At 40.5% G+C, this 26,554-nt stretch overlaps 1 protein-coding gene across 4 annotated transcripts in view; it reads right to left on the bottom strand.

Moving 5' to 3' along the window:
- The window catches only part of sh2d3ca (SH2 domain containing 3Ca), a 53,107-nt gene extending 37,983 nt beyond the window's left edge, over positions 1–15,124 (bottom strand). The window contains exons 1-4 of one of the 4 annotated variants that reach the window (XM_051413486.1): positions 14,905–15,124; positions 13,419–13,688; positions 12,751–13,270; positions 8,214–8,253 (exon numbers count right to left, since the gene is read on the bottom strand). In XM_051413486.1, coding sequence (XP_051269446.1) covers positions 8,214–8,253; positions 12,751–13,270; positions 13,419–13,688; positions 14,905–14,923 — 849 coding nt within the window. In that variant the 5' untranslated portion in view covers positions 14,924–15,124. Of the gene's footprint in view, positions 1–139; positions 766–8,213; positions 8,254–10,689; positions 10,716–12,750; positions 13,271–13,418; positions 13,689–14,904 lie in introns of those variants that run through there. The other 3 variants (XM_051413487.1, XM_051413489.1, XM_051413488.1) reach the window with 3 other exon arrangements.
- Between the last annotated feature and the right edge of the window lie 11,430 nt (positions 15,125–26,554).

Genomic DNA, 26,554 nt, shown 5'->3' with positions numbered 1-26,554 from the left:
AAACTTGGATAGTATATGATATGAGAACAGGCATATGCCTGGTAATGACATATGATGTACTGTTGTACACCCCAGGAAGCACAGGCTCTCTGTTTCTGTAGCACAGCACATACAAACAAACAGAAACACACACACTCACCTGCACCTGCATGAAAGATCCCCGATAGAAGCAGCATGCTGCAGCCGACAGGGCACTCCACAGACTACACCTCTCCGTCATGGTGGGCACACACCTTCCTCTGCTACCTTTCCTCAAACCTTTCCCCCCTCCTGGCTCCTTTCTCCTTTTCCTCTACTTCACCTCTCCCTCTTCTTCTTCTTCTTCTCTTCCCGGTCTCCTGTCCTCTTCTTTCTCTCTACCCCACCCGGGGTGTCTGATCCAAACCCCAGTCCCTGGGCTAAGCCTGTCCCACCTCTGCTTGCCTGCCTGCCTGCCTGCCTGCCTGCCTGCCTGCCTGCCTGCCTGCCTGCCTGACTGCCTCTCTGCCTGGCTAACAGCCCTTCAACATAGTGCCACCACTACAAAACCAGGCTACAAGCTAAACAGCTAACACCACAGCTACAGCTTGCAAGCAGCTGCTGGTAACCACATCAGCTATTAGCCACAAGCGAGTCTCTAACAGCTGGTGCTGATAACAGCTAGTGATATTACAGCTCCTGACATCTCCGCTGCTTCTGCCCTGCACCGGCTTCTTGTCGCTTCTGCTCTCGCTTCTCTCCCTCTCACTGCACTTGCTGCACTTCACGCGGCTGCTAGGGATTACCTCATTGCTTGCTGATGAAAGGAGTGTGGGTGGGGGGAGGGCGGACCAGAGGGAGAGAGGGAGGGTGGGTGGGTGGGAGGGATGGATGGATGGAGGGAGGCAGAGAGAGAGGGGAGGGGGGGTGAATGCTAGCAGGCACAAGCAGAGAGAGAAGTGCTGTCGAATTGCAGGCAGAAACCCCACCCACCCTCCCGACGACCCCTGCCTTAGTGCTGAGACAATGCTGACACGGGGTGTGGGGGGGACGATGGAGGGAGTAAAACATGGAGAAAGTAAGAAAAGATGGGAAGAGGGAGAGAAAAAATAATTAAAATATGAGATAATGAATGAAGAAGATGTGGGTAGAAGGAGAGAGAGGAGGAGGAGTTCAGCCTCCCAAAGGAATCTAACCTTTCTTTTGCCATGAAAGGAACCCAACAGGGGTGCCCCCCCCCCCTCCACCCTACACACACACACACACACACACACACACACACACACGCTTGAGTGCAAATTTACACCTTTTATTCCACCTACATGTCGACACAAACACCACTACATATTACTAGAGATAGCAGGAACTACAGAGCTTTTGGTTCCTGTGGTGAAATAATGTTCATAGAAATGCTACCTCTGTGTGTGTGTGTGTGTGTGTGTGTGTGTGTGTGTGTGTGTGTGTGTGTGTGTGTGTGCGTGTGTAGCAGAATATAATGATGTGTCTCTAAAAAGCCATGCAGACTGCAGCTAGACAGCTCATTATAAGCTGAAACACAGAGGCAGGTGTTTCAAGGATAACACGGCGTGATTTTCACCGGCCCATTTCACATACACACACACACACACAGGCACACATACCGGCAGGGAGATGTCAGGAGGGGTGGGGCTCTGTCTCCAGAGGCCTGAGTGAGTGACATCATTGAGGACGCTTCACCATAGCAACACTGCGAGAGCCTTGACAGCATCCAAAATTCTGACACTGCATTTAGTTGGGTCTGCACCACTGCAGGGAAGCATAACGTAAGAGAGAGGCAGCCAGAGAAGGAGAGAAATATGCAACATGCCGGGTCGCAAAAAAATACTGCATGTTTCCTTTTCTTACTTTGTCTTCGAGGTCATCTCTGCACCACACAACACACAGCATCAGATGACGGCAGTAATCACTTTGCTAATCTGCACTCTTGAATGCATGCTAGTGGGTCGTAGGCAGAGATAAAAGGCCGACAGATAAGGAGACGCAAGACACAGGATGGATTCATTAACCGCAGCATCTACTCTTAATGTAATCTCAAACCATCCAGCGCTGGATTAGACAGATTACACAGTGGGGACACAAATAATCTCATAAGAGGGGCCTTGTGCTTTCCTTCCCTCAATCCTTTGTAATACCACGCCAAAACAATCATAACATACAGCGTGTTACATCTGGCTGCTGCGCCACACACATGCAACCAAAAATGCATGCTGTGGGAAAAAAACGCAGGTGACAATATGATGGATGCAGAGTTTAAAACATAGATGGGCCACTATGGCTGCTTAGCATTAAAATTGCCAATGCTAGGGGTGAAATTCCCACTCAGACAGGTCATAATGAAAATGCATTACACTGCGAGGTGCACTAGCTAAGAGCTCTCCACAAAATGATACTTTTTAAAACAAATAGTTTTTATATTACGCCTCCTAATCCATTTAAACAAGTATTTTGATGTGCGCAAGTGAAAGAATCCTGCTAAGAGGAGTGTATCCTCTCATTGTTTTGAAGCAAAAGACATTCTGAGTGCTCTTGCTTGTGTTTCCACACATCATTCTGCATCCTCAGATGAATTAAGTTAAGTCAAGCAGATATCAAAAGGCTGCTGTGTGGAGCTGTGACATTAAAGCAAAGCAACAGATTCACCCCAACTGACTCACAATGTGTTCTCTGAAAATACTTGATACAGAGAAAAATATATTGTGCTCTACATTGTGATATACTCAAGGGTTGATAGTCTGGTGCATCAGTAACTTGCTCTTTTTTACTTACTTTTCTCCATCAACTAAGAAGAACTAAGTCTTGAATTGGGCTGACAACTGAATCTACTGAAATACCAATATTATGAACCTTGTACAGACTTAAATATAGTCAATTCCATACAATTAAATTGAGAATACAGTAGCTAAAACAACCAATGACAATTATCCAGCAGTGCAACCAACCAAACAGTCCACAAGTCCAGATTTCTATATGGCTATACTGTAATTCATCAAAACAAACATATCAATATGTAGCAAATATTGTTATATATTTCATTATGGAGATAAATGTGGCAATTTATTGTAATACACAGTGTAGGACACACTGTATCATCAAGCCCCAACCCTCACTGCTCCATCCCATTTAGTAGGCTTTAATGTAATAGACTGAATTCTCCACAGACACAGGTTGAGAGAAAAATGGTTGTAACTTTGTGCCATTTTGTGCCTTTGGGAAGACTAAAGAGACTCTTACTTTAGTGTCTTGTACACTTCATTACCCTGAATCGTCTTTCTTGTTCTTTCTTACCTTGCCTCATCCTTACTTTGTTGACTATTGCTTTCCTTCAGATCCTTTTATCTGTCTTCCTTTCATTCTCTACATTCACAAGCATTTCTGTCAGAAAACGTGTATACAGGTACGTGTTCCTCCATTTTCTTTGCCTGTCTCTGCCTTACTCTTTTATTCTTACTGTCATCCATTCGTTGAACCTCTTTTCAGCATTCCCGTATCCCTCAACTCTCTCTCTTTCAAATGCAGCCTGTCTCCAACCCTTCTTATCACCGTGCTCCTCCCCTCATCTCTCCCTCCTTATCCCAACCTCTCATCACTCCCTCCTCCTTCCAGCCTCGTTCTCTCTCTGATCCCTGTCCTTCCCTTCTCCTCCATGGCCATCCCTCCACCTTCCCCTCCTTCCAGACCTGTATCTCTACATCTCCTCCCCTGCTTGGAGGCGGTCTTCAGTTAAATATTAATTAGTGAGCCCCATCCCGCAGGCTGATAGGGAGCACAATGGAGAATCCCTGCATGTGCCTGCAAGCATCCCACTAATGAAAGGAGTGTGTGTGTGTGTGTGTGTGTGTGTGTGTGTGTGTGAGAGAGAGAGAGAGAGAAAGAGAGAGACACACAGAGATAGTGGAGAGTGTGAGAGGGGAGAGAGTAAAGTGTGTGTATGTGCATGTGTGTTAGAGATGAAAAGAGACACACCGAGGGCAGATCAAGATTATATGTGCACACATATTTTTATCTGTGTCTATGTGCGCACACGTGTGTGTCTAAAAACAAAGGCCGTGCTCCGTTGGGGGTCAGGATGGCACAGCTAATGATGTGTGTGTGTGTGTGTGTGTCTGATTGTCATCAGTGTGTTTTCACAGGGTGGACCCCATTCACCAACTAGTTAATCCGTATCGAACCACCAGATATGTGTTTCAAAGCCCGTTTGAAACATCAGTCTGCAATAATGATGCAGCGAGAGAAAAGAGCCTGCTGGAAACACTGTGACTTTGTCCACACACACGTGTAGAAAAATATTCATTTAGGTGTGAAATAGCGCAATTAAAAATCAACTGTCCTGCTTTAAACGCATTAAAATGACTTCACCTTACACAATTGTGTTGCTGTAGCAACTTGACACATCTTTAGCGTGAATAAAGCAGTGTGTAATTCTGTCTTAGAGAGATCAATGTGTCATTATTCTCTACCTCCTGCATTGCTTAGTTGCACAAGCACGCATGACCTTGAAGATAACTGAAACACCTGAGAATACAATGACCCTGCCGTGAATATCACAGTTTTTTTTCTTTCTGAGACTCTGAGAGGCGTTGGTTCAACTCTATGGCTTTTCTTGCAGTTGCAGTGGTCTTCTTTGATAATGTAGTTTCCCTGTATTTTGCATGTAGTACACTTCTCTCCCACATCACATATCATTTCAGCGTTTTATGACTTTGGCACCAGGCAGCGACCACCACTGTAAATCATCAATACAAAGGCAGCTATACAATGAGTCATTTTAAGCTGAAAACTAATTAGCAAAGGGTACTTTCTGATAGTCAGCAGTTTTAGGCAAACTACTGTAGTGATATCAATGTCAATCAGATGGTTCACTACTTTGGTTCAGACTGAAATATGTCTGTGGTAGATGTGGTAAATGTGGCACAGATCACCATGCTGCCCAGAGGATGAATTCTACTGACTTTGGTGATCGTCTGAGTCTTCCTCTAATGCCAAAGTTTTCATCTCAACATTTACTATGCTAGATTTATTGCCATAAAGTTTGTTAGACATTCATGGTCCCCAGAGGATGAAACTTACTGACTTTGTTGACACATTTACTTCTTCTTGAGGCAACAATGAGGTTCAGGTGTTTTTTTAGCAACTGTTAGTCTGTTAGCACTTGAAACAAAGATGACAAATAAATATTACCTGCTGGTATTTGCATTATTAGCTTGAATATGTGTAGCAATGGGAAAACTCTCTGAACATTGTGGGTTTCAACAAACTGATAATTGCATTGTATTTCAAGGTGTTTCTGTTATTTTGTCCATGTCATTAGAGTCAAATAAGTCAAATTTTACAGATAACTATGTGCTATAAAAAGATGTGATGCATATGTGGGCCCTTTTCTAGGGTGACCTAAATAAACTGATTTATGCAATAACCCAAGATGTAAAGTGTGTGCACACAGGATGGATGGAGTCTTTGTCAGTCTGTCTGCACGGTGAAGGAACAGTAACTGAAGACTTTCCAGGGGTGTGTTACCGAAGGCATGACAGTTTACACCCCCTCTCATTTACAGAGGCGCCACATTAATTTAATCTACTGCAATAGTCACACACACACACACACACACACACACACACACACACACACACCCACAGGGCACTGCTTTAATTTAATCAGGCGGCACAAAGACATACAGATTTTGGAAATTCAAACCATTCGCATAATCAAACATGCAGTAACGCACAGATACAAAGCTGAGCCCCTTTACAGACGCCACACACACACACACACACACACACACACACACACACACACACACACACACACACACACACACACACAGACACACACACAGAGACACATACACACATAGATATTTTTCTGGAGCACCGGTGTGAGTCTAGTGCCAGACACATGTTAATAAACCTCATATGAACATCCCCCCTTCTGCCCCTCCCGTCAAAGTAGCACCAAACCACTAAATAGGACAGAAGACAAAGCAGGGCTGGGCTGCAGGCAAAAACAAATGCACACAATCATGGCGCCAGTGGCCATACACACATACACGTCATAGACACTGTTCGAAAACAAGCTCACACTTAAACTGAGACTGAACAATTTTCATTAGCTACTTAATAACACAGTATGGTCAGGCCTGTTTGCTCAGTACCGCCAACCATTTTAAAAACAGCTTTTTACATCTTTCACTGAAACTCACAAAAACCAGAACAGTAGATATTGCTTGACCAGCCGTGCATCAACATGAAAAATTAATGATGATGGATATTTTATGATAAAGCCTGAAAGATGAATAACTTGCCCTGAATGCTTCGTGACTTTTCTTAGTAATTGCTTATTTTCTTTGAGCATATTCAGATCAGATCTTTTTTTGTTTTTCTCTCTGTCTCACTTTGTCCCATTTTCATTTTATGTATGTGTGATACTGTGCGTGCCTGTGTATGTGAGTAAATATGTTTGTGAGCATGCGGATGTGACACACCGGGGCAGAGTCACTGGCCTGGTCTTTCCCATTATAAGAGGGAACACCGAGGCTGACTCCTGATTTAAACATCAGCTGTCATAAATGTTTCAGAGAAATGGAAGGAGATGGAGGGATTGCTAGCAGCTTCCAGGGAACGGGTGGGGCTGTTGTGGCGTGTTAAAGCGAGAAAAGGAAAGAAAAAAACAAATTTAGGTGAAAAAACATGTACATGGATTAGAAGAAAAGTAGGTAGGTTGGGGTTTTAAAGCAAAAAAATGACGACCTTGCTTCTATTCTTTCTTTTTTAAAATCTGAATGCCTGTGAACCAAAAAGAATTAGGCAACATTTGGTGTCAGCGTGAGAGTAGTGTTAATGGTCTGAAGTACCAGTTAAAGGGGCGGCCTATAGTGAAAGTCACCCCCCGCCCCTAATCACATAAGAAACGCCTTGTTTTATGTGACCATGCTGCTAAATTACAGTAATTGTAGCACTCAACTGGAACTTATCACTCCCAAAGTGATTGACAGGCCTTAATAGACAGCAGAGTTTCCCCTCAGTGTTTTATGGTGGAGGTGGGTCACAGCATAAAAAATTCCTACACTTATATAAAATAAAACATGGGGGGGGGCAGAGGCTTTGTTTCAAACAGCCACATCATTTCACTGACAAAGTAAATTGATGACAAAACAAGATGTCTCAGGATCCTGCTGGCTAAAATGAAACAGCTAAATTGAATTTATAAGATAAATTATATCCGTTATGTTTACAAACACAGCAGTACAACAAGCATATATTCTCAATTATGAGAAATTGATCCGTCTGTAATCCATTTTCTTTGATTATATCTGCTACTGTAATTTAAATCCTAACAAGGGAGGCAGTGTGGTGGAATTTAACTATAGTCAATTTGTTGTGGTCAGGCGAAGTTGGATATATTTGTTTTACAAAAGAAATACAGGTCAGGGTCATAGGAGAAGGCTTTCACCACCTCGCCTGTGATGTAAAATCAATAAAAAAACACAGATCCCTAGAGCTCAACAGTTCAGTCTAACCTTCCCTCTCTCTTTTTCTCCCTTCCTTCCTCCTTCTTTGAGCTTCACTTTCTTGCTCTCCCTCCCTTACTTTTGCCCTCAGTTTAAAGTCCAATATCTTGTATTATTGTGTGCTTGTTTGTATACGATATGCATGAATCCCTATCATCCGTCTCCAAGGTCATGAAACAACATCACATGCTCTCTGATCTTTGAGGAGCTCACAACTCGAGGGTATGGCCCCACCTACTGGCTCTAGCACAGACTGCTTGCTAGCGGCACAGTGCTGACATTAGCACTGCTTCACTCCAAATTCAATTAGCTAAATGGCAGACTGAATTAGGCTAAATGCAGAGTGAGCCTGCTGAAATGAGCATAACTGTTGAAGACTTGGGGCTAATAATCAGCCACAATTACATCTGAGCGCTCGCAATAAAAATCTAATTCAATAATGTGGGGGAGCGGAGGAAATTCAAACTGAGTTGCTCGTGTAGGCTGAGAACTATAACTCATATCTACTGGAATCTCAGGCGTTACATGAGTGTGCATGTGTGTCACTGACAGAAAGAGATGAAACAAAAGACTTATGACTATAATGGCAGGAAAAGGCTGGAAATTTGCAAAAAAAATACCACATTAGTGTGTACAATCATACCACATATTCAGGACAAAGGCCAAGGCACTTACAGATGCACACACACACACCGGGACAACGCAGACTTACCTGGACATATTCCGCCTGGTTCTCTGCTGGCTCCATGTGACTGAAGAAACACAAAAAGGAGAGAAGAAGGAGATGAAAGAGGGGAGATGTTAGGCAATGTAATAACAGGAAAAAGGCTGTAAATCCCTGACGAAATAGTGTGTTATCAGCGCACATGTGCACACACGCCTGCGCTTTTGTGTTTGATCTGGTCTTGCAACAGGTGCAGTGCATGTTACCACAGACAAAAAACGAGCCTGTATTCCCATGACCCACTTCTGTAGCAGCCTCTCAAGTGAGTAAAATGCTGTTTCAGTCGAGCTTCGCGGAAAAACAGACAGATAACAAACCCCACTGAGCATCTAAGGTTGCTGAATATGGAGCTGGCCTCTCAGATCTCTCGGGCACCATAACTCACACTTTTACACTCATGATGGATCCGGATCATGTGTCAAAAATCCCGCTGTGCTGCAGTCTTGGGACCTATACTGCGGGTACTGTTATGCAGCTTTGCGATACGAAGCGAGCACGAGCTAAAGGGGCAATTACACCCCCGGACAAGTTTTAAGATCAATCAGCGCAGTTCCCAATTGCATGATGGGTCTCATAGGGCCCAGAGTAAAGCCTTGTCACACATGACCACAGAGAGGGCAGATCAAAGGGTCCCATCATGGCAGTGTGCTCGGGAATGTTAATAGGTCCCACGGTAGAGAAGCTCTACATTCCCCTCCCAAGCTGCTCCTGTGCTTCAACTAAAAAAACAAAAATAGCTGTACAAATGTAAAATATTTGCCTCCATCACTGTACTGATAATGTCAGCATACAGGGAAAAAAATGTGACTGTAAATACAAAAACATACCAAGCATTCATGAGGACACTGAGCACTATAGTGGAGTCAATGTCAGGCATACCAGCTGTGGTTTGTAAGGCAGATTTGGATGGATGATAATAAATATTCCAGATACAAAAACAACTGCAGCACATAATCTTACACAAAACTAAGGGTTCAAGGGTTCAAGTAAGGCAATCTTTTAATGTCTGATTAGCTGTTACTGAATGTAAGCAGGTTCTGACTTAAACCCTTCAACTTAAAGGGCCAGTGTGTAAGATTTAGTTGAATCTAGCTATTTACTGTATTTAGATAGTTAGTGAGTAAGCGTTTCTATGCAGCAATCTGATAATAATAATTTATTAGCCCCAAAGATATGGTTTCAAAACAACTGTACTAGCAGTGTAATTGCAGGTAGCAACTCACTCGCCTTTCCAAGTGCAAGGGAGAAAGTACGGTGGCCGTGAAATGTGCGAAACATGGCGGTCCAACATAGTGGCCTCCGCGGAAAGCGACCCGCAGTGTCTATAGATAAAAAGAGCTCATTCTAAGGTAACAAAACTTGTGCTTTAATGACGTGCTTATTCCTGTTTAGCTTTATTTCACCCAGTTTTTCATTATCTGGAGTTGTCATATGTAAACAGACTCAAAAGATGACGTATTGAAAAAGGTTGTTTTACCAACAATCCACAACCAAACAATATTTAGCAAAAGTTTGCCATTTTTGCTTCAAAACTGACCGTTTCATCCATTAAGTGACCAACTGTTTGAACTTGAGTTAACATGAGTTAACATGGGGACTCAAATTAGTGCCAAACAAAGGAGCTGACATGCTGTGCTCCACGAGGGACAATGAGGCTAAAGAACAAAACCCATAGTTATGCCAGAAACACCATGACAGAATTTAATTGCAAAACCAAAACTTACCAGCAACCAAAGGCACCAACAACACAGTCTGAGAAAAAAAAATGATATTGGTTTCCCAGAAAAAGCAGACAAACTCAAGCAAAGAAGTGAAGAGCTGCACTTGGACAGAATGAAAAAAGGAGAGGGGGAATGGACAGTCAGGGTGAGAGATGGAAGGACCTGTGATTTTCTCTTTGATGTGCCCATACTGAACTTGCAGTACACCATACAGCTATATTTCCCACGGTCCCTGGGCTGAACTAATGGGCCGATGCTGCACGCTCGCACATGCGCGCCCGTGCCTGGCTGCCAAACCCCAAGCCTGCAAACACACACACACACACGCAGCTCCAAAAATCCCACTGTAACACGATACATGCACTCCGCTATCACGCATGTAATATTGGAGGCAAAGAGACCTTGGCATGTCATGGGAAAGCAGCGAGAAAATGTAATCGGCCGGGCTGAGAGGAGGAGGGGGGGCACCTTTTAGGAGTTACAGCACATTTTCCCTCAACTCTTCAATAAAGTTCTGACTTTGTTAATAAATCAACTACAGCGTTATGAAACGCACACAATGAGCACACAAAAAGCTTATTTATGTCGGTCTCCTATGTGTCAGAAGAGATCGATGCAATATATGAAAAACATCGCACCAACAGTGCGCCAGCTTTCCAGCAGCATCTGATCAATAAGGGGAATCGATGTTACCTGCTGCTGCCTTTAAACAAGTGAAGTAATGAATGCTGTTGTCTTCTCACCTCGCACCCATCGCCTGAGTCCTGTCCACAGCAAAGTCAGCAGCACAAACTATGAAATGTGAAACGTCCAACCTCGCCGGCAGGTCTACGCGCAGTTCAAACAGATTTGCGCCCCCTGGTTTACTCACAGAGCACGGCCGGATTCATCTGTTATGAGGGCCCGGGGCAAAAATGTACTGCTGCTGCGCATTTATTAACCCATCGTCCATTCTCTATCTCTGCAGTGTGTACAGTTTTTATATGCTGGGATATAACCAAGCATTAAAATAATGTAGGGTTTAGAGTTTGATGAGTTGGGGAAGAAGTACTTCGATCCTTTACCCAAATAAAGGTGGCAATACAACAATGTAAAAGTTACAAGTAAAAGTCCTTCACTTAAAGGACCACTGTGTAGGATTTAGTGGCATCTATAGTTGCAGATTACAACGCCATCGCCTCTCTCTCCCATTCCAAGCATGTAGCTACAATGGCTGCAGAAAACAGGAAAGGCCCTTTTTAGAGTCAGTGTTTATTTTGTCCCTTATGCACTGCTGTAGAAACATGGTGGTTCTAACTCTGTGGAAGCAGACCCACTCCATCTTTACATAAAAACTGCTCATTCTAAGGTAGCAAACACACAAATCTTATTTTCATCTGATTATACATGAATGAAAATATATCTCTGAACATCATATTCCATTTCTGCCAATAGAGCCTCCTAAATATTACACACTTTAAGTAAAGCTGCTTATTTTACTAGAAGTAAAAGGACATGTACAATATATTATTATATATTTAACTATTAGATTGCTAATACTGATGCATCAATGTGTAAGCAGCATTTTACTGTAAGCTGGTCAAGATTCAACAATTTTCGTGTTACCAGCCCGAAGTGTCTTTCCATCTTTCTCGGATCTGGTTGGTTGTTTTTGTTCAGGCCCGGTGGATTCTTTCAAATGCCATTAGGAGCACTAGGAAGCATCAGAGGACACTGATTTCTGCCTCATATACTACTGCCAGGACATAGTAAAAGTTTCAGCAAATATGATAGTATTTATATATATATGAAAGTTACCTACTGCAGCTTTAACTACTCTATGTATAGTTTAATATAGTTCAGTGGTTCTCAACCTTAGGTTGGAGCCCTCCAAAGTGTCACAAGATAAATCTAGTAGATAAATCTGAGTTGTAAACAAAACTCCCCATTCATTGCCAACAACAGTCAGGTGCTGGTAGGTCGCAGTTAACCACAGCACACTGGAATGACTTTACTGTGATTCATTTAGAGCGAACAGTGCGTCTCACTCGCTGCTTCCTCGGGTTCGCACAGCTAAGTATTCCCTTAGGAGGTCTTTGTGCCTTTATTTGATAAAGACAGCTCAAGATAGACAGGAAAGCGGGAGAGGGGGGGGGATTGACACGCAGGCCACAAGTCCGACCTGAACCCTGCAGCATGGACTCTGTTCAGCAGAAACTGATTATATATGTTTTTTACACTCAGTAAAACAAAAATACCTTAAAACTTTACTTGAGTATTGGTAAATGTATTTTCCAGCACCGATTTTGACATTAGTAAAGCTGGGACCAGTGTGAACTGATACTGCACTTTAGTGGTGGGTACTTCCACATTTTCAATAAACTACCACAGACTAGTTGAGCTCTTGGGGGCTCCCTGGACCTCTTGGGACCGTTACCCACTTTGGAAATTCAGCCTCTGCACAGAAGAAGGCTGTAAGTCTTTTCGGGTCATTGTTCGAAATGCAGTATGTAGTGTTGAGTATGATGGGTGTGTGTATGTCATAAGCTACCAACAATTTAAAATGCATAGCATTCGATCATGAGTTCATAGATTCTTAAAAGCTTAGAAATGTTCTTTATGACCGTTGCATATTTTTAACTAAAACTTTCATTAGCTAGACTATTGTGTGTGCATACCAAAAAGACAGTAAAACTGTCACAGGACAGGTCTTTGAATGAATGGCCCTCTCCATTCCTCCTCAATCAATAACCTTTCCTACTTCAATGACTTTATTTCTCAAAAAAAAAAAAAACATGGAAAGCAAAGTGTCACAAAAAAATCACCTGTAAATGCTCTCAGAGTTTTGGTTTCCTTTGTCCGCTCCTTCTGTCAGGTCTCTGCTCTCTGCCGCCTCCTTTGGTTCAGATACAGGTCTGGACTGTAACCCATCATCCTTCTCAGTCTGATCATTCTCCTGTCTGAGTGGAGGTGATGAAGTCTCTTCAGGGCTCAAGCTTGCTGCACCTGCTTGGGCAATGCTTTGTTTGTCACAAGTCTCTGGTTGGAGTGGAGCACTTGAGCCACCAGATGGCGACACATCTTCACAAGCAGCTTTGGGTGCAGAGATGGTGCTTTGGGAGTTTGTGACATTAGCTTCACCTGTAGGTTCAGGCTGGGTCTTGGAGTCAGGGAGAGAGTCTTTGCTGAGCCCAGTGTCAGCTTTAACTCTGGCTTCATCCCCAGCCACTTTGAATGAGGAGGCTGTGAGCTTCTGGGGCCCACGGTCTCGGTCCCCTGCAGGTCGCTGGCTTTGGCTTCTGCTGATGCCGCTCTTGTCTTTACTCTTCTTACTGCTGCTGGGGCCTAAAGAAGAGGGGGACATTAGAAATAAACATCAAAGCAGACGAAGATAGGGAGAAGCAAAGAAAGTAAGAGGGGGGAAAGGTTCATTATGCTAAAAAGGGTTGTCCTGTTTCATAAAATTGTGTGTTCATAACTTTTGATGCTTTACCTTTATGACTCTTTTCTCTCCTCTTCATCAGTAGACGTGGCAGTGTACCCATGTGCGAATAGTTGTCACTGGAGCGGACGTAGCTGGCAGTGCGAGGACGCATGGCACCCATGTCGTCCACTGTTGTCTCAGCTACTGTGGCCAGGATCGTTGTGGTGGCGGCCCCACAGTCATTGCCATCTCCAGACTTCGATGGAGAGGATTTGGAGTCTCCTTTCTCATTGGAGCGTCGAAAAGAGAGGTTGGTAAGGCTACCAAACCACTTGAAACCTTGAGAGGGGAACAGTAAGAAAATAAGATGAAATCCTCATCATGTGGCAAAAAAACCTATGATGTTGGTCCATGTGTTTGTAATACCAACTCATAGTCATGCAACCGCTCAACTGGATTTTTAAACTAAAGGTGTGAGGAACTCATGAGTAATGTGGAAAGTGAGGATATTTTAATTGTAAGATGGCAAGAAGAGAATAAACCCTGCAGTTCCCCTCATTTCTAGAGAGCTTTTTAGGGTCTTTTAGCTCATTGTTCTGGTGTTCCAGCTCACAAATTCTGCTCTCATCCATCTCTGTTTTCAGCTAAAAAAGCTCTGACGGGCCACCTGCCAAGCACCAAATGGCAGGAAAAGTTAGCAACTGGCTGTGAAACATATTGGAGCATATAGGCTAAAAACATGATTTTCAGCAGTTGGCAAAGACAAAAACAGAGCTAATAGGAGAGTTACTGCTGCAGTCAACTGCTGTTTATCTGTGTCCACCAGATGTGTAAATAAGCAGTTGTTTGCTGCAAAGTTCACTTTATAACTTTATAAGGTATATTTATCTGGCAGATGTTGTGTTTTCATTGTGTTCTGCTGTGGCAAGAAGTAATGAATGCAGCTTTAGTGAAGAAGTTCCTCTCTTTCCGCCCAGCTGTCACAGCCAAATGCCCCTTTGCAGAGCTACTGTTCTGATCCTGAGAGATGTGGAAGTAGTCAACCATTTGCAGCTATGAAGCGAAACATATATATGCATGTGAGTGTGTGTGTGTGTGTGTGTGTGTGTGTGTGTGTGTGTGTGTGTGTATGCATGTGAGTGTGTGGGTGCATATAGTCATACTTGGTTGTCTCTGTGTGTCAATACCAGTATGCATGCTATTTACAGTATATATAAGACCTGCTTTTAAAAAACTACTACTAATCTACCATGTATATAATTATCATATAGTGTACATAAATAAAATATGATGGATAACTTAATTGACTTAACTTAGAACAACCCCGTTCTTATCTTAAATACTTATTGTTATGTATTGTTGTTGCTCATTTCTCAATAGAAATCATCTCAGCTGCAAGTTGGTTTTTGTATGTCTTCATTATCACCAAAATGTTGCAAAACTGACATGGTGCTATCTGACAGACAATATTGCTTATTCAGCCACCCACAACCTGGCTGACTAAAAACATGAACAAAATGCAGCTGCTCTATACAAACACACAGAGAGTACTCACTCAGTCTCCGTATGCTCATGCTGTGGGTGCAGTGTGGCTATAAGATGAGCTGCAGGTGGATGATAGAATGATCATCTGTGAGGAGACGCAGCAAAACAAAAGAGGAGAGCCAGATAGAGAGGATCACTTCTTGTTAAGGGAGCAGAAACCTCGGTGTGAACAACAGTTCCTCCCTGTGGGTGAGATACTGAACATGTTGGCATCTCAGACAAAACTGAGAGATGAGAGGCGGTGACAAGCACAGGGCAGATACTTCCTGTGTAAAGCTGAGAAGACCAATGGCAAGAGGAAATGAAAAGATGAGATGACAGGGGTTGAAAGGGTAGGATAAAAAAAATATAATATTGAAACGGGAAGGTGACCAGAAGTGTTGACAAGATAGATTGCAGACTGTAAAACAGAAGTGCTGATTGGTGACTTTTGTCCTGTTGAAATAAAAAACTGGTTGTAAACTCACCCGGAGGTAATAATAACTCACCTTTGGTATCACTGATTACTAACTTCAAGCTGGAAAAGTCCTTTAATCTTCCTGATGCAGTTTATATACATAGTTAATGTTTAATTAGCAAAGAGATTCATAATCATAACACACTAATGCCTAATGAAGGTAATTCTAAAGTACACCTTATGTTTAAGAAGACCTGCCTGATTGTAAAAGAATATTGATGTTGACATATTGTTTTTGTATCTCTGTTCAGTGACATCCTGCAGTGCACCCAGAACTTAAATTAGATTTCTATGAATAAGGGCGAGACTCACACCAGATACTAATGCCTATGGGTTATGTTAATTATTCTTGCTCTTTTAGGCTGCAATGATGTGTATGTCATTTGCCTTTTCCACAGGATGTAAGTTTTGCTATTACAGCTACTTGGGTGATCTTCTTGAATTTAAGAGTGCATGGTTTGGCATTATTACTTTGAAACTTGGCATCAGTTATGTTTAATTAGATTTAAAATTACTCCACAAAGCTCAACATAAATCTGCGGCATCTATGAATCATCCATCTTTTATCATTCATTGATTCGTCACAAACATTGTTCAACTTCACAGAACTTTATTTTTTAATACCAAATATTTTATGCTGAATTTTGGGGATATGTCTATAAAATTCTCTGTTGAAGTCTTTGAGCTATATACTATAGGGGAAACAATTGTGACGGTTGGCTCATGAGTTAAGGCAGAATGTGACTTTAAAACTAGGAAGTGGCAGTGGTGAAAACTGGTTCCTTTAAAAAAGATATTTGGTTTCGTTCTTTCTGACTTTTTCCTCTTCATTTATTGTTTAACTGCATTTCTCATCCATTATTTTCAATCATTTAGACATAATGAAGGAACAAACTCCACATATACAAGTATATAATTGTATTTTTTCCATTTCAGTTTGGGATTTCTTATACATTTATTTCTTCTAGAAAATGCACAGTGGTTTGTGGTTTCAAAAGTTCAAATCAGATTGGTTATGATGCTGCTACAGTAACACCCGGATCAGATGAGTAAGGGTGTATACTAGTGCTTAGTATGAGCTAAATGTCTTCATGGGTTTTCACTTCCTGTTGACACTTGGGTGTGCAGCTTCTGCAAAGACACCTTTCGTCTTCCTGTGAACACTATACCACAGCAGTATATATAGATAACAAACTATAAATGCGTAGAGTAAAATACTTTACAAAGCAAAAGGGAACTCCAGTACACTTGACACATTTAAACAATCTCTTTATTAAAGGCAATATCATCTGCTGAAACTGGAGGTACCATTATCATTTGAGCATATTTACAATCATGCAACCCAAAAGAGCAATATTTGTTGTTCATTTTCTTACATTTTCCATTCAAAGATAATATTTCAGACATAAGCACTTCACTGCTCGGCTGTTCCATCATCACGTTGTCTGTTTGTTGTGTCAACAAAAGATAAAATAATTTAAATAAAAAGTTCTTAATCCAGGGACAAAAGATACATACATACAAGATACATGCATTCAAAAAAGCCTTGTGTCATACAAGTTGTTCCTTTCATAGGATTCTACTGTAGACTCAAGCCTCCCTCATCTTCTCTTAAACGTCCTCTGGATGGCACCAAAGGTCCCTGAAAAAAACAAACTGCAGCCACTTACTTCTGTATACCCCATATGTACTTCACCACAGATTACTGTACTTACATGCATGTTTGATCTTGAAAATTGCTGATAAATTGGCCTTGCGCATTCCATTTAGGAGTAATTAAGACTATTGTCATTTCATAATGATCCATGAAGAGGACTTGATTCATGAATTGTTGCATAATTACCAACCTAATGGTTCGTTTGATTCCTTTACACGTGTGCAGTATATATCGTTTAGTTATTTTGGTACCTTAAATAAGTATGTTTTTGTGATGGCATATTTTTCTGTAAATCATTGCATGGCCAGTCCCTCAGGGTAATTGAGTCCTTTTAGAGAGTAAGGTCCAAGGGGAACTCTTTCTGCCAACTGAACGTGACTGCTGATCATTGCTCTGCCATCCACCAAAATGGACGTAGGTGGAATAAAGTGAGAAATATGATACAGTATGGTAAACACACACACACGTGAGCACACATGCACCCTGATGTAATGGAGTTTTTTGTGTCCCAACCAGGTTTTTCCACAGAAGTAATTTGCTAGAGTGAATGACTGTGTGTGTGTGTGTGTGTGTGTGTGTGTGTGTGTGTGTGTGTGTGTGTGTGTGTGTGTGTGTGTGTGTGTGTGTGACTGTGTTGTGCCTGTGTGTGCGGCTTTAATTTCACCTTGATGAAAAACAAGCCTTCAATAATTCAGCTCTCTGCCTCCTCATATGATGACAAATATCAGTCATTTTGACCCAAGGCCACATAGATACACACTGCCCAGTGAGAGGGACACACAAAAATGAAACCTTATTTAGACAAAAAATAGAAACGTGTTCATCCTCCCACCTTTTGCTTAGTTTCACTTTATTATTCCACCAGTATAAGTATCTATTACATAATTGTTCCTCTACCTACTTAAGGATGTGTTATGTTCTCCAGAAACTTAATACAAAAGCTTATTGGACAAAGTCAGTGGACTAACACTTACATACTCCTCAACTGATGATAGTAATAAATGTTTTTCTTGTTTTCTGGTTATTTAGGGTTATTTATGAGTGTGACACTGCTCCATGCTGTCAGAAATAAAGGAACTGATATTGTAGGTAGATGATACGTATATCTAAAAGACGATTGTTTTTTATTATTATTTTATTTTTATTATCCTCAGTTTATGCTGTTTTAAATGATAACATTGTCAGAAATAGAACAGACAACTCCTTTTCGCTTATCAAAAAAGATTTCAATAGATTTTAAGCCTACAGTGTAACCTAGAAAAATGAAAACATACTGTTTTATGATTTTTCTCTCCTGCTGCCATTATATTTCAAAAAGTGTTAGCATTATCTTTTGGTGAAACGGTGCTAATATTGTATTTGCTGTAATAATTCAGTTTATGGTGAGAAACTGATTATCTTTGTATTACTTTCTCCAGTCAAACCAGATGTAATTTAAAACACATTTGCAAACACTGCTCCAGCTCAGCGCTTGAATGAATTACCCTGAGCTGTTACTCGTTGAATGTAAATAAACCTATATCTGGTTCGCTTCTACAATGTATTCTGTGTCTGTTGTACCTTACTGTGCAATACAGGGCATGTGTCTACAATGAATCTACATCAAAAAATCATCTATCCTGACATTATACGCAAGAGCAACTGAATTATTATTGACTGTCTTCATTAGAATGTGGTTGTGACCTTTAGGATGATCCCGCTATCAGCCTTCTTGTGGATAATCAATGACAACTGCTCTCAGTTTGATTTACTTACTCTGAAAGCTGCGGTCAGTTGCAGCGGTGGAATACAACAATGTAAAAATAGTCCATTACAAAATCTTATTTAAAAGTAAACATTATCAGCCAAATGTACTTAAAAATACAACTAAAAGCCTGCATTCAGGCTCTTATTATTATATATTAGATTAGCATTTTTATGTTGTAGCTTATCAAGGTGTTACTACTTTAAATACTGCTGGGTTGTTTAATCTATAAACATTTATTATATTTCATAAACTATAATAATCATTTTATTTGTCAAAAACAATGACAAATGAAGACCTGAAACAAAAACAACAGCAGTAGAGAAAAAAAGAGTGAAAGTCATATAACTGATCACTGTATATTTCATGTTCTTGTGTTGTCATGGAATCTGCTTTCCCTTTAAAGCACTCTCGCTGTCACTTATCATTGTCTACTGTCCAATAAAAGAGAAATGCTTCGAAAAACAAGAATCGTAAAATGAAATGAAGGTGGGAGAGAAAAAGGTCAAGACAGTGTTTCAGATTGTGTTGTCATCAGGTTTTGGCACTTTGTATTGATGTGGCCTCTATTTGTCAAACATCACAGAGGCAGAGAGCTGAATTATTGAAACCTTGGTTGTCATCGACGTGAAATTAAAGCAGCACACACATAACACACACCCACCCACACACACACACACAAGCACTCATTCATCCTGGCATATACGGATACATCCTTTGCCGTAGTTGTGAGGACCTTGAGTTGATCGACTGTTTCCCAAAATAAAAAATAATTACATGAAGTTTGATATAAAAGGCTTGAGTGTGGCATCAAGTTGTTGGTGACACAGTCATACTGGATACAGATAAATCTCAGGACAATATGAACATTAAGACAATAGACCAAGCCCACTTGGCTCCCATGCATTGTTGATGTTCATTTTACCATTTTTGTAAAATATATTTAAATTATTATTAATAAAAAGTTGAAAAAAATAAAGAATGTTATTGTTACATACTCAGTGGCCACTTTATTAAATATACCTGCACAATCTCTTGCAATTCAACATAGCATATTATCTGTCACCATATCATCTATATTAAGAAAGCTAATAATGTTCCATTTTTGGGGACAGATATATGTAAATAAAATGATATGTTTATTACTGAGGTCATGGGGGTGTTGCTGCACTACATTATATGTAGAGGTGTTTTTAAATACATAAAGGGGCCAGAATAAAAGAAACAGTTCTGAACATATAATAAAACATATTGAATTAATTCCTCTATGAGTGTGTTAACAAAAATTTAACATTATAGGCATAATAAAAGTGGACTTTATGGCAGAACAGTTGTATTGCATTAGACTGTGCAGTTGTATCCAATAACGTGACCCCTGAGTGTATATTTGACATTGTAATTTCTTTTTTTGTCAATGTTAAAGGGCCACACAAATCCCTAAAGTCGAAAATCCCTTGGAGATGAGGCAAAGCAGTGACATTGCCCCCAGATTTAAGGCACAAAGGACTAACTTGATCTTATTTGAGAGTGCTGCTCAGAATCTTGACAGATTGAAGGTATTATTAATTTTCTTTGAGGGTAGTTTCAACAGATTTTGTCTGCCTAGAGATTCTGATATATTATATTATATATAAGTACATTGAAAATCTCTGGACACCATCTGCTGCTAGAAGAGTGACTACAAACATCTGACCCATTTTTATATCTGTTCAGTATTTGAAATTGTTCTGCTTCCAGGGTCTTTAAATCTGTACAGATTTACATCAGAGAAACAAACATTCATACCAAATGCTGTATTTTGGATCCTGTATTCACTTCTTGGCTGCTGCGTAGGACTAAAAATCACAAATACATCAACAGTTAAGTCCTGCAGCACAAGTGTATTCACATTTATGATGTGCTTTACAGTCTGCTACAATTAACTAGATTCAAAAAATGTATTCAGTGGCTGTGAATATATGATCTCAGAACACTTGTAATTGGATAGTGGATTCAAATACCGTAAAGCATGTGTTTTAGACTGTAGGGGGCGCCAAAGAGAATTTAATTTCACATTAGGCAGACCACTTGCCTCTATTGGACCAACAGAGACCAATCATAGCAAATAACTGTAATGCATGACACACAGCCAAACAATCTACAACAAAATTGTAGATAATAAAATATTTTTTTCCACTCCTCAAAAGAAAGTCTGCATCTAATAAACCTCATATAAACCGTACGTACTTTATGCGTTATGGAATCAAACACACTACTAAGCCATTAATTGGTGGAGGGCATATTCATAAATTCTAATTATTCTCTTCATCAATAATTAAAATACATCAGTGGTTGTAGTTGTAGTTTATTAGAGGTATTGTGGCGTTGACTCTACTTAAAGTAATCAGTGGTGAAGTACACATAGGCTTAAAATGTGGCCGTGGTTTTGTGGTTTGGGTGTCATCCAGAGAAGGTTAACAAAAGGTGAGTGAGAAACATGGATGGACTGGCGTGTTTCTGTATAGGCGGGGACAGTGGAGCTCCCTCTGTGATGCTCAGATGTTCACCGAGTGAACTATTTAAAAAAAAACAAGAAGACCTGAGCGCATTCCAGCTTGCAGGAGCTTGCCAGCTTTGATTTCAGGCAGCTTGAATTTCCCTGGAGACCAGGAGGAGAAGAGTCAGACTGTGAATTAGTATTCTTTAAACTGTGGACACTGGACTGGGTAAGTTTTTACTTCATAAGTATCAATAAAGAGACATTTAGAAGGCACATGATGAAGATACAAGTTATTTAATTGGCATTTGCTGACTCATATGGCCTTCATGAGGGCAATACTAAGATAATAAACACTTTACAGACCACCACCAGCCTTCTGTTTTACATGACCAGGTCAAACCAAAATGGATGCACACACACGTATTTTAAATTTCTTTTGGGTGTCATAATTATTCTTTCATAATCAAGTTTATCTTTGGTGATACTATACAGCGATTATTCTGCTGAATGAACTACCTTTAAAGGTGTGGCTTGTTGTTTGTTTTGGCATGAACCTGTCAGCCTCTGCAGCCACCTCTACACAGTCACAGCAGAAGAGACAGCTTCCTGAGAATGTGGCTTTCCCAGTCTTGTGAGGGCTATGGATGGCCATCATACTATCTATTTTATGATTCAGCAAAGGAAGGAAGAGAGGCTGTAAGGAAGGACAGAAGAATTGGGGACAGGAGAGCAAAAAGAAATCCTCTCATTTGAAGCACCTCCACTGATGATGATAAGGAGGAACATGAAGGTCTCAAACGTTCAAATAAGAAAAGTCCCTGCGCAAAATGAGTGAGTCTGACGATGTCTTCTGTGATCCTGTCAGGCAAGATAATACTGTAAGAATATAACAAAATTCTTAGAATAAACATTTCATGAATATTTAACAACTCATAGTTGATTACATGTAAATATGCTATGTACATAAGTGTACTGTTATGGTTATGAATGAAACAGAATTTTTATTCCTTTGCCACAAAATAAGAATAACTGAGAATAAGTGAAATTGTCTAATGTAAAATACAACCAGTACCATTATCATAACAGCACAACTACATAGACACACATGAAAACAATTACCCAACAATCTGCTGTTGGTCGGCTGCTATCCATTTCTGTGTCATCTCCTTTGTGATTTGGGAGGGAGGTCAAGAGGTCAGCTTAGTAATAAGGAATACAGGTGTGTGTGTGTGTGTGTGTGTGTGTGTGTGTGTGTGTGTGTGTGTGTGTGTGTGTGTGTGTGTGTGTGTGTGTGTGTGTGCGCGTCCAATTCTTTAATGAGTCTATCAGTCTAGCCATCTGAAGGTGACTCATCTGCACCAGGTGCAGCTCTCATAGTAACACTCCTCTCTGTTGGTGAGGTGTTGAATCATTAGGAGTAAACAGTGACTCCTCAATGACAACTGCTTTTACAGTATTTTTTTGTTGTTGTTGTATTTACTGTAACCGCAGTGAGAGTAGCTGCAGGTCACACTTGCCCCTGAGGAAGTTCACTGGAGCAGTTGGGGATTAAGTACTTTAATGGCACTTCAGTGGGAGTTGTTGAAGGATGGAGGAGTTCTTTTATTACACTTCCTATCTGATTATCTTGGCGAAGGATTCAATCCACTTGCCTACAACGCATATACTCACATACTACATGTTAACTGTTAGCTTAATACTCTAACTGCATCAGTCTAACCCTGTGTTTATAATATACAGTCAATAAAAGCTTTAGTGCGGACTGTGAATGCTTTTTAACATCATGTACTGTCACTTTTATACCACTAGAGGACTGCAAATAACTGATATTGCAATATAATGCAAATTTGTGTGCTTGGTTTGAATGTAAGCCACTTAAAAGTAAATCATGTTCTAATTTTATGTTAGAAGGAACTGCATTGAATATGCAGTAGTAGTTTGGTTATACAGAATGGAATGAGACTCACGAGATGAATTACGAGCAGGGCATTCATAATATGAACACTGTTCATGTCATAGTGGTACTTTATGTTCTATTACTAGTACTGTGACATTTTGAAAATCAATTGGAGTTAAATGAGTTATTGCATGGTGACAAGCAACAACAGTAGTAAGGGTCAAAGTAAGTTTTAGCCATTGGATAGTTAAACTGTGGAGATTGATTTTCTGGGTAAATCTCAGGAGGGCGGTTTGAGTAAAATGATAATTCTCAGAAAGAGGTTCAAAGGGATCTCGATGATTACTGAGATTGGTCTCGCAGAAGAAAACGTTTTAAAACAGATGGTTCCCTGGGTGAGTAGAACCAGAGGCAGGTCCTGTCCTTGCCCTTTTCTGATGATGCTCTCATATATTGAGTGAGGGAAGATTATTGAAATGGTCAAAATATTCAAGGGGAAAAGAATAATCTGGATCAAATTCTCGGCATCAAGTCTCACTGGCATGTTGTTCATTGTGGCTTAAATCCCCCACTTCATCAGCTGAGGCTAAAGACACCAAATTTTAACCCTGAATCTTCACATGTGCTGTATTCTCACTCAGCATGGACATTGAGGACAGGGGCAATCAGCACCATGGACAGCGGTCCAGAGAGAAAAGTATGTAGAAAACACTGAAAATGTAAAAAATAAAAATGCTACACTTATAGATCCCATTGTTATCACTTAATGTGAGGTAACACATTGCAAACAAATGGGGTATTAAAGGGCAAAAAGGCAGGAGTGTAGAAAGATTTCACTGTCCTTATCAGTTACAACCACTAGTGCAGCATGATATTGCCCCTGAAGATGCACTGTAAAGCGCCCATGTTGTGGGGTGAAGGGAAACACGTCTTTTCACTGGATCATAACTGAAAATCTCTTTTTAATTTACTTTTACTCATCATATAACTAATTGTCATGGCATTAGAAAGCATTAAATGTTGTCAAAAGTGTTTTTCATATACGCCTGACAATCAGTGTGGGGATGACAGTACGTCCAATTCTGTGTTTCGGAGTTCAGTGGTGGGTCTATGCCCTTATCATGGATTCTACGTTTTATCATAAAACCAGTAAAACTAATTAATATTTCTAGAAACTGGGGCAGGGATAATAAGGAGTGTTGCAATTCCTGTCCCAAAAGAGACACAATCAAATCTACAGCTCCATGTATGCACTGCCTCAGTACAACTTCTGGGTCAGAACGTCTTTATTGTCTTTTTTTTGTAATAATACCAAATCCTGTCAGAGCTGGTTTAAATGCTCTTGTGGAACACAGAATAAACCCAGTTTTTAGGGCCAGGAACACTCCTGAAAAAGATAGTCTAAAGGGGCACAGGTGCATATAAACTGCAAGAAGAGGGGAAGAGGAAGAGCAAAACAAAGGGATATATCGTGACTGTGAGACTTTCAAGAACACTATGCAGGTACCTTCAAGTTGAAGTGTAATCAGACCTGACTACAAAGACATAATACCCTCACCCCAGCTGTGTCCATGCTGTAATTTGCCATTTCAGCTGAACAAGAGCACTTGGTAAGGCTAAAAGAGGCAGATATATATTTTAAACATTCCAGGGAAGTAATCCCTTTTTAAATATTTCATTACTTCTTATCCACTGCTCCTCAAAGCTCACTTACCGCTCTACAAGGAAATATTTATAACATATTGCATTCAAAGCAACCCCACAGGTCCTAGGCATAACTGAGTACAAATCAAATTACTTTGGATACTAAATGTTCAGCAATATGCATGAGAAAGCTCATTGTGGATATGAAATGAAAACATTTTCTATTTCCCGTTCTTCTCACACGAAAGCACACACATTGACACTCCCTGAGTCAGCTTAATCATAATCTTTTTGTATTCTCTCAGCCAGGCTCAGACCTTGACCCAGTCAACATGTGACTGTGATGCTGAACTGTGAACTCGAGAATAAATGAAGGAGTACCGTAAAGAGAGAAAAAGAGGTGTGGTAAGGGTGAAAAAACAGAGAGGAAGTGCGTGAGAGAGAAAGAGAAAGAGAGGACTGGAGGGAGCTATAGAAAAAGGGAGAGAGGAAGGCAGCAGATGGTGTCAGGGATCATTGTGAGTGTAATGCCTGCCAAATTAAAGAAACAGCTTGATGATATTCCTTCATTTATCTCACTCCACTGGGTTATTGTCTACATATATTACTATTCAGAGAAAGTAGTTTTGGGGCCAGGGTGTAATCATTACACTTTCCCTGTTTCTGCAGTCACTCTCCTGGTTTACAGTAATAAGCAGCTCTTAATCCGCTTACTTAAACTATGACAATCTTATCCTTTTGCTTTATTATTTTCATTTCATCCATTCAACTGTTTTTATTTTATCACATACGCTGTAATCTTTCCAACAGTTCAACTTGTCAGAGGCATCACTGAAAGGGATAAATTAAGTGTTTATTCTGTTTTGAAATGCATGAGATATATCAGAAGCTAACAATGCACATTTGCATAATTCTGTATTAATGTTCTTCTATCTGCATAATGGATGATGTGAGCAGATCGTCATCACACTTGCATGTATCTGTATTTCTGGTCCACGTGAGGACTCTCACTGATAGACCGTGAACATCTGCTAACCTGCAAACCTGTTACCGTAAAAGCCAACATTTAGCAAATACTTTTAGGCCAATCCTTTCCTGTGTTTTTAAAGATTTTTTTCTACAGATTTTATTTTATTTTTTTAATTATTTTGTCTTTAACATACTCCATTTGCCTAATAATTTCTGTCTATTTTGTATCCTCCACTGTGACCCAGTTTTTGGCAAGCAGATCATAAATGTTCCATCTACCCTAATCTAAAGCTTCTCCATCATATTGTTATTTTGTTAATTTCGCTTCACTTTATTGCATTTATGCTGTACATTTTATTTTGTATTAAACTCTCTCAATTTCCCCTTCTCTTTGCTCTCTCGGTCAATCCATCAGCCCCTGCCTCCTGGAATCAAACCAGGGCGCCCCCTGTCCTTTGATTTCTGCTCTCTGCTTCATGGTTTACACACACACACACACACACACACACACACACACACACACACACACACACACACACACACACACACACACAGAAATGCACATACAAAATCCCATTGTTCAACCTTGAGTGTCCTTCTCCACAGCTGACTGAGAGGGTGAGACAAAAAGGGAGAGATTGAGGGAAATGGGGGAGGTGCAAAGTCATCAATTATTTATGGGTGAAATCTAATAAGAGGCAGGAGTTTAGATGGGCAGCGAGCATACTGACAGATAGACGTCATCTCATCATTATCCTGTGAAAAACAAAGCTGTAATATAAAAATCAGAATATAATTTAGTTCCCTGATGTT

The sequence above is a fragment of the Dicentrarchus labrax genome, unplaced genomic scaffold, assembly GCF_905237075.1.
Source record: "Dicentrarchus labrax unplaced genomic scaffold, dlabrax2021, whole genome shotgun sequence".
NCBI classification, from domain to species: domain Eukaryota; kingdom Metazoa; phylum Chordata; class Actinopteri; family Moronidae; genus Dicentrarchus; species Dicentrarchus labrax.
Note: the sequence above shows the minus strand (reverse complement) of the source record. Positions and strands in the feature narration are given on the sequence as shown.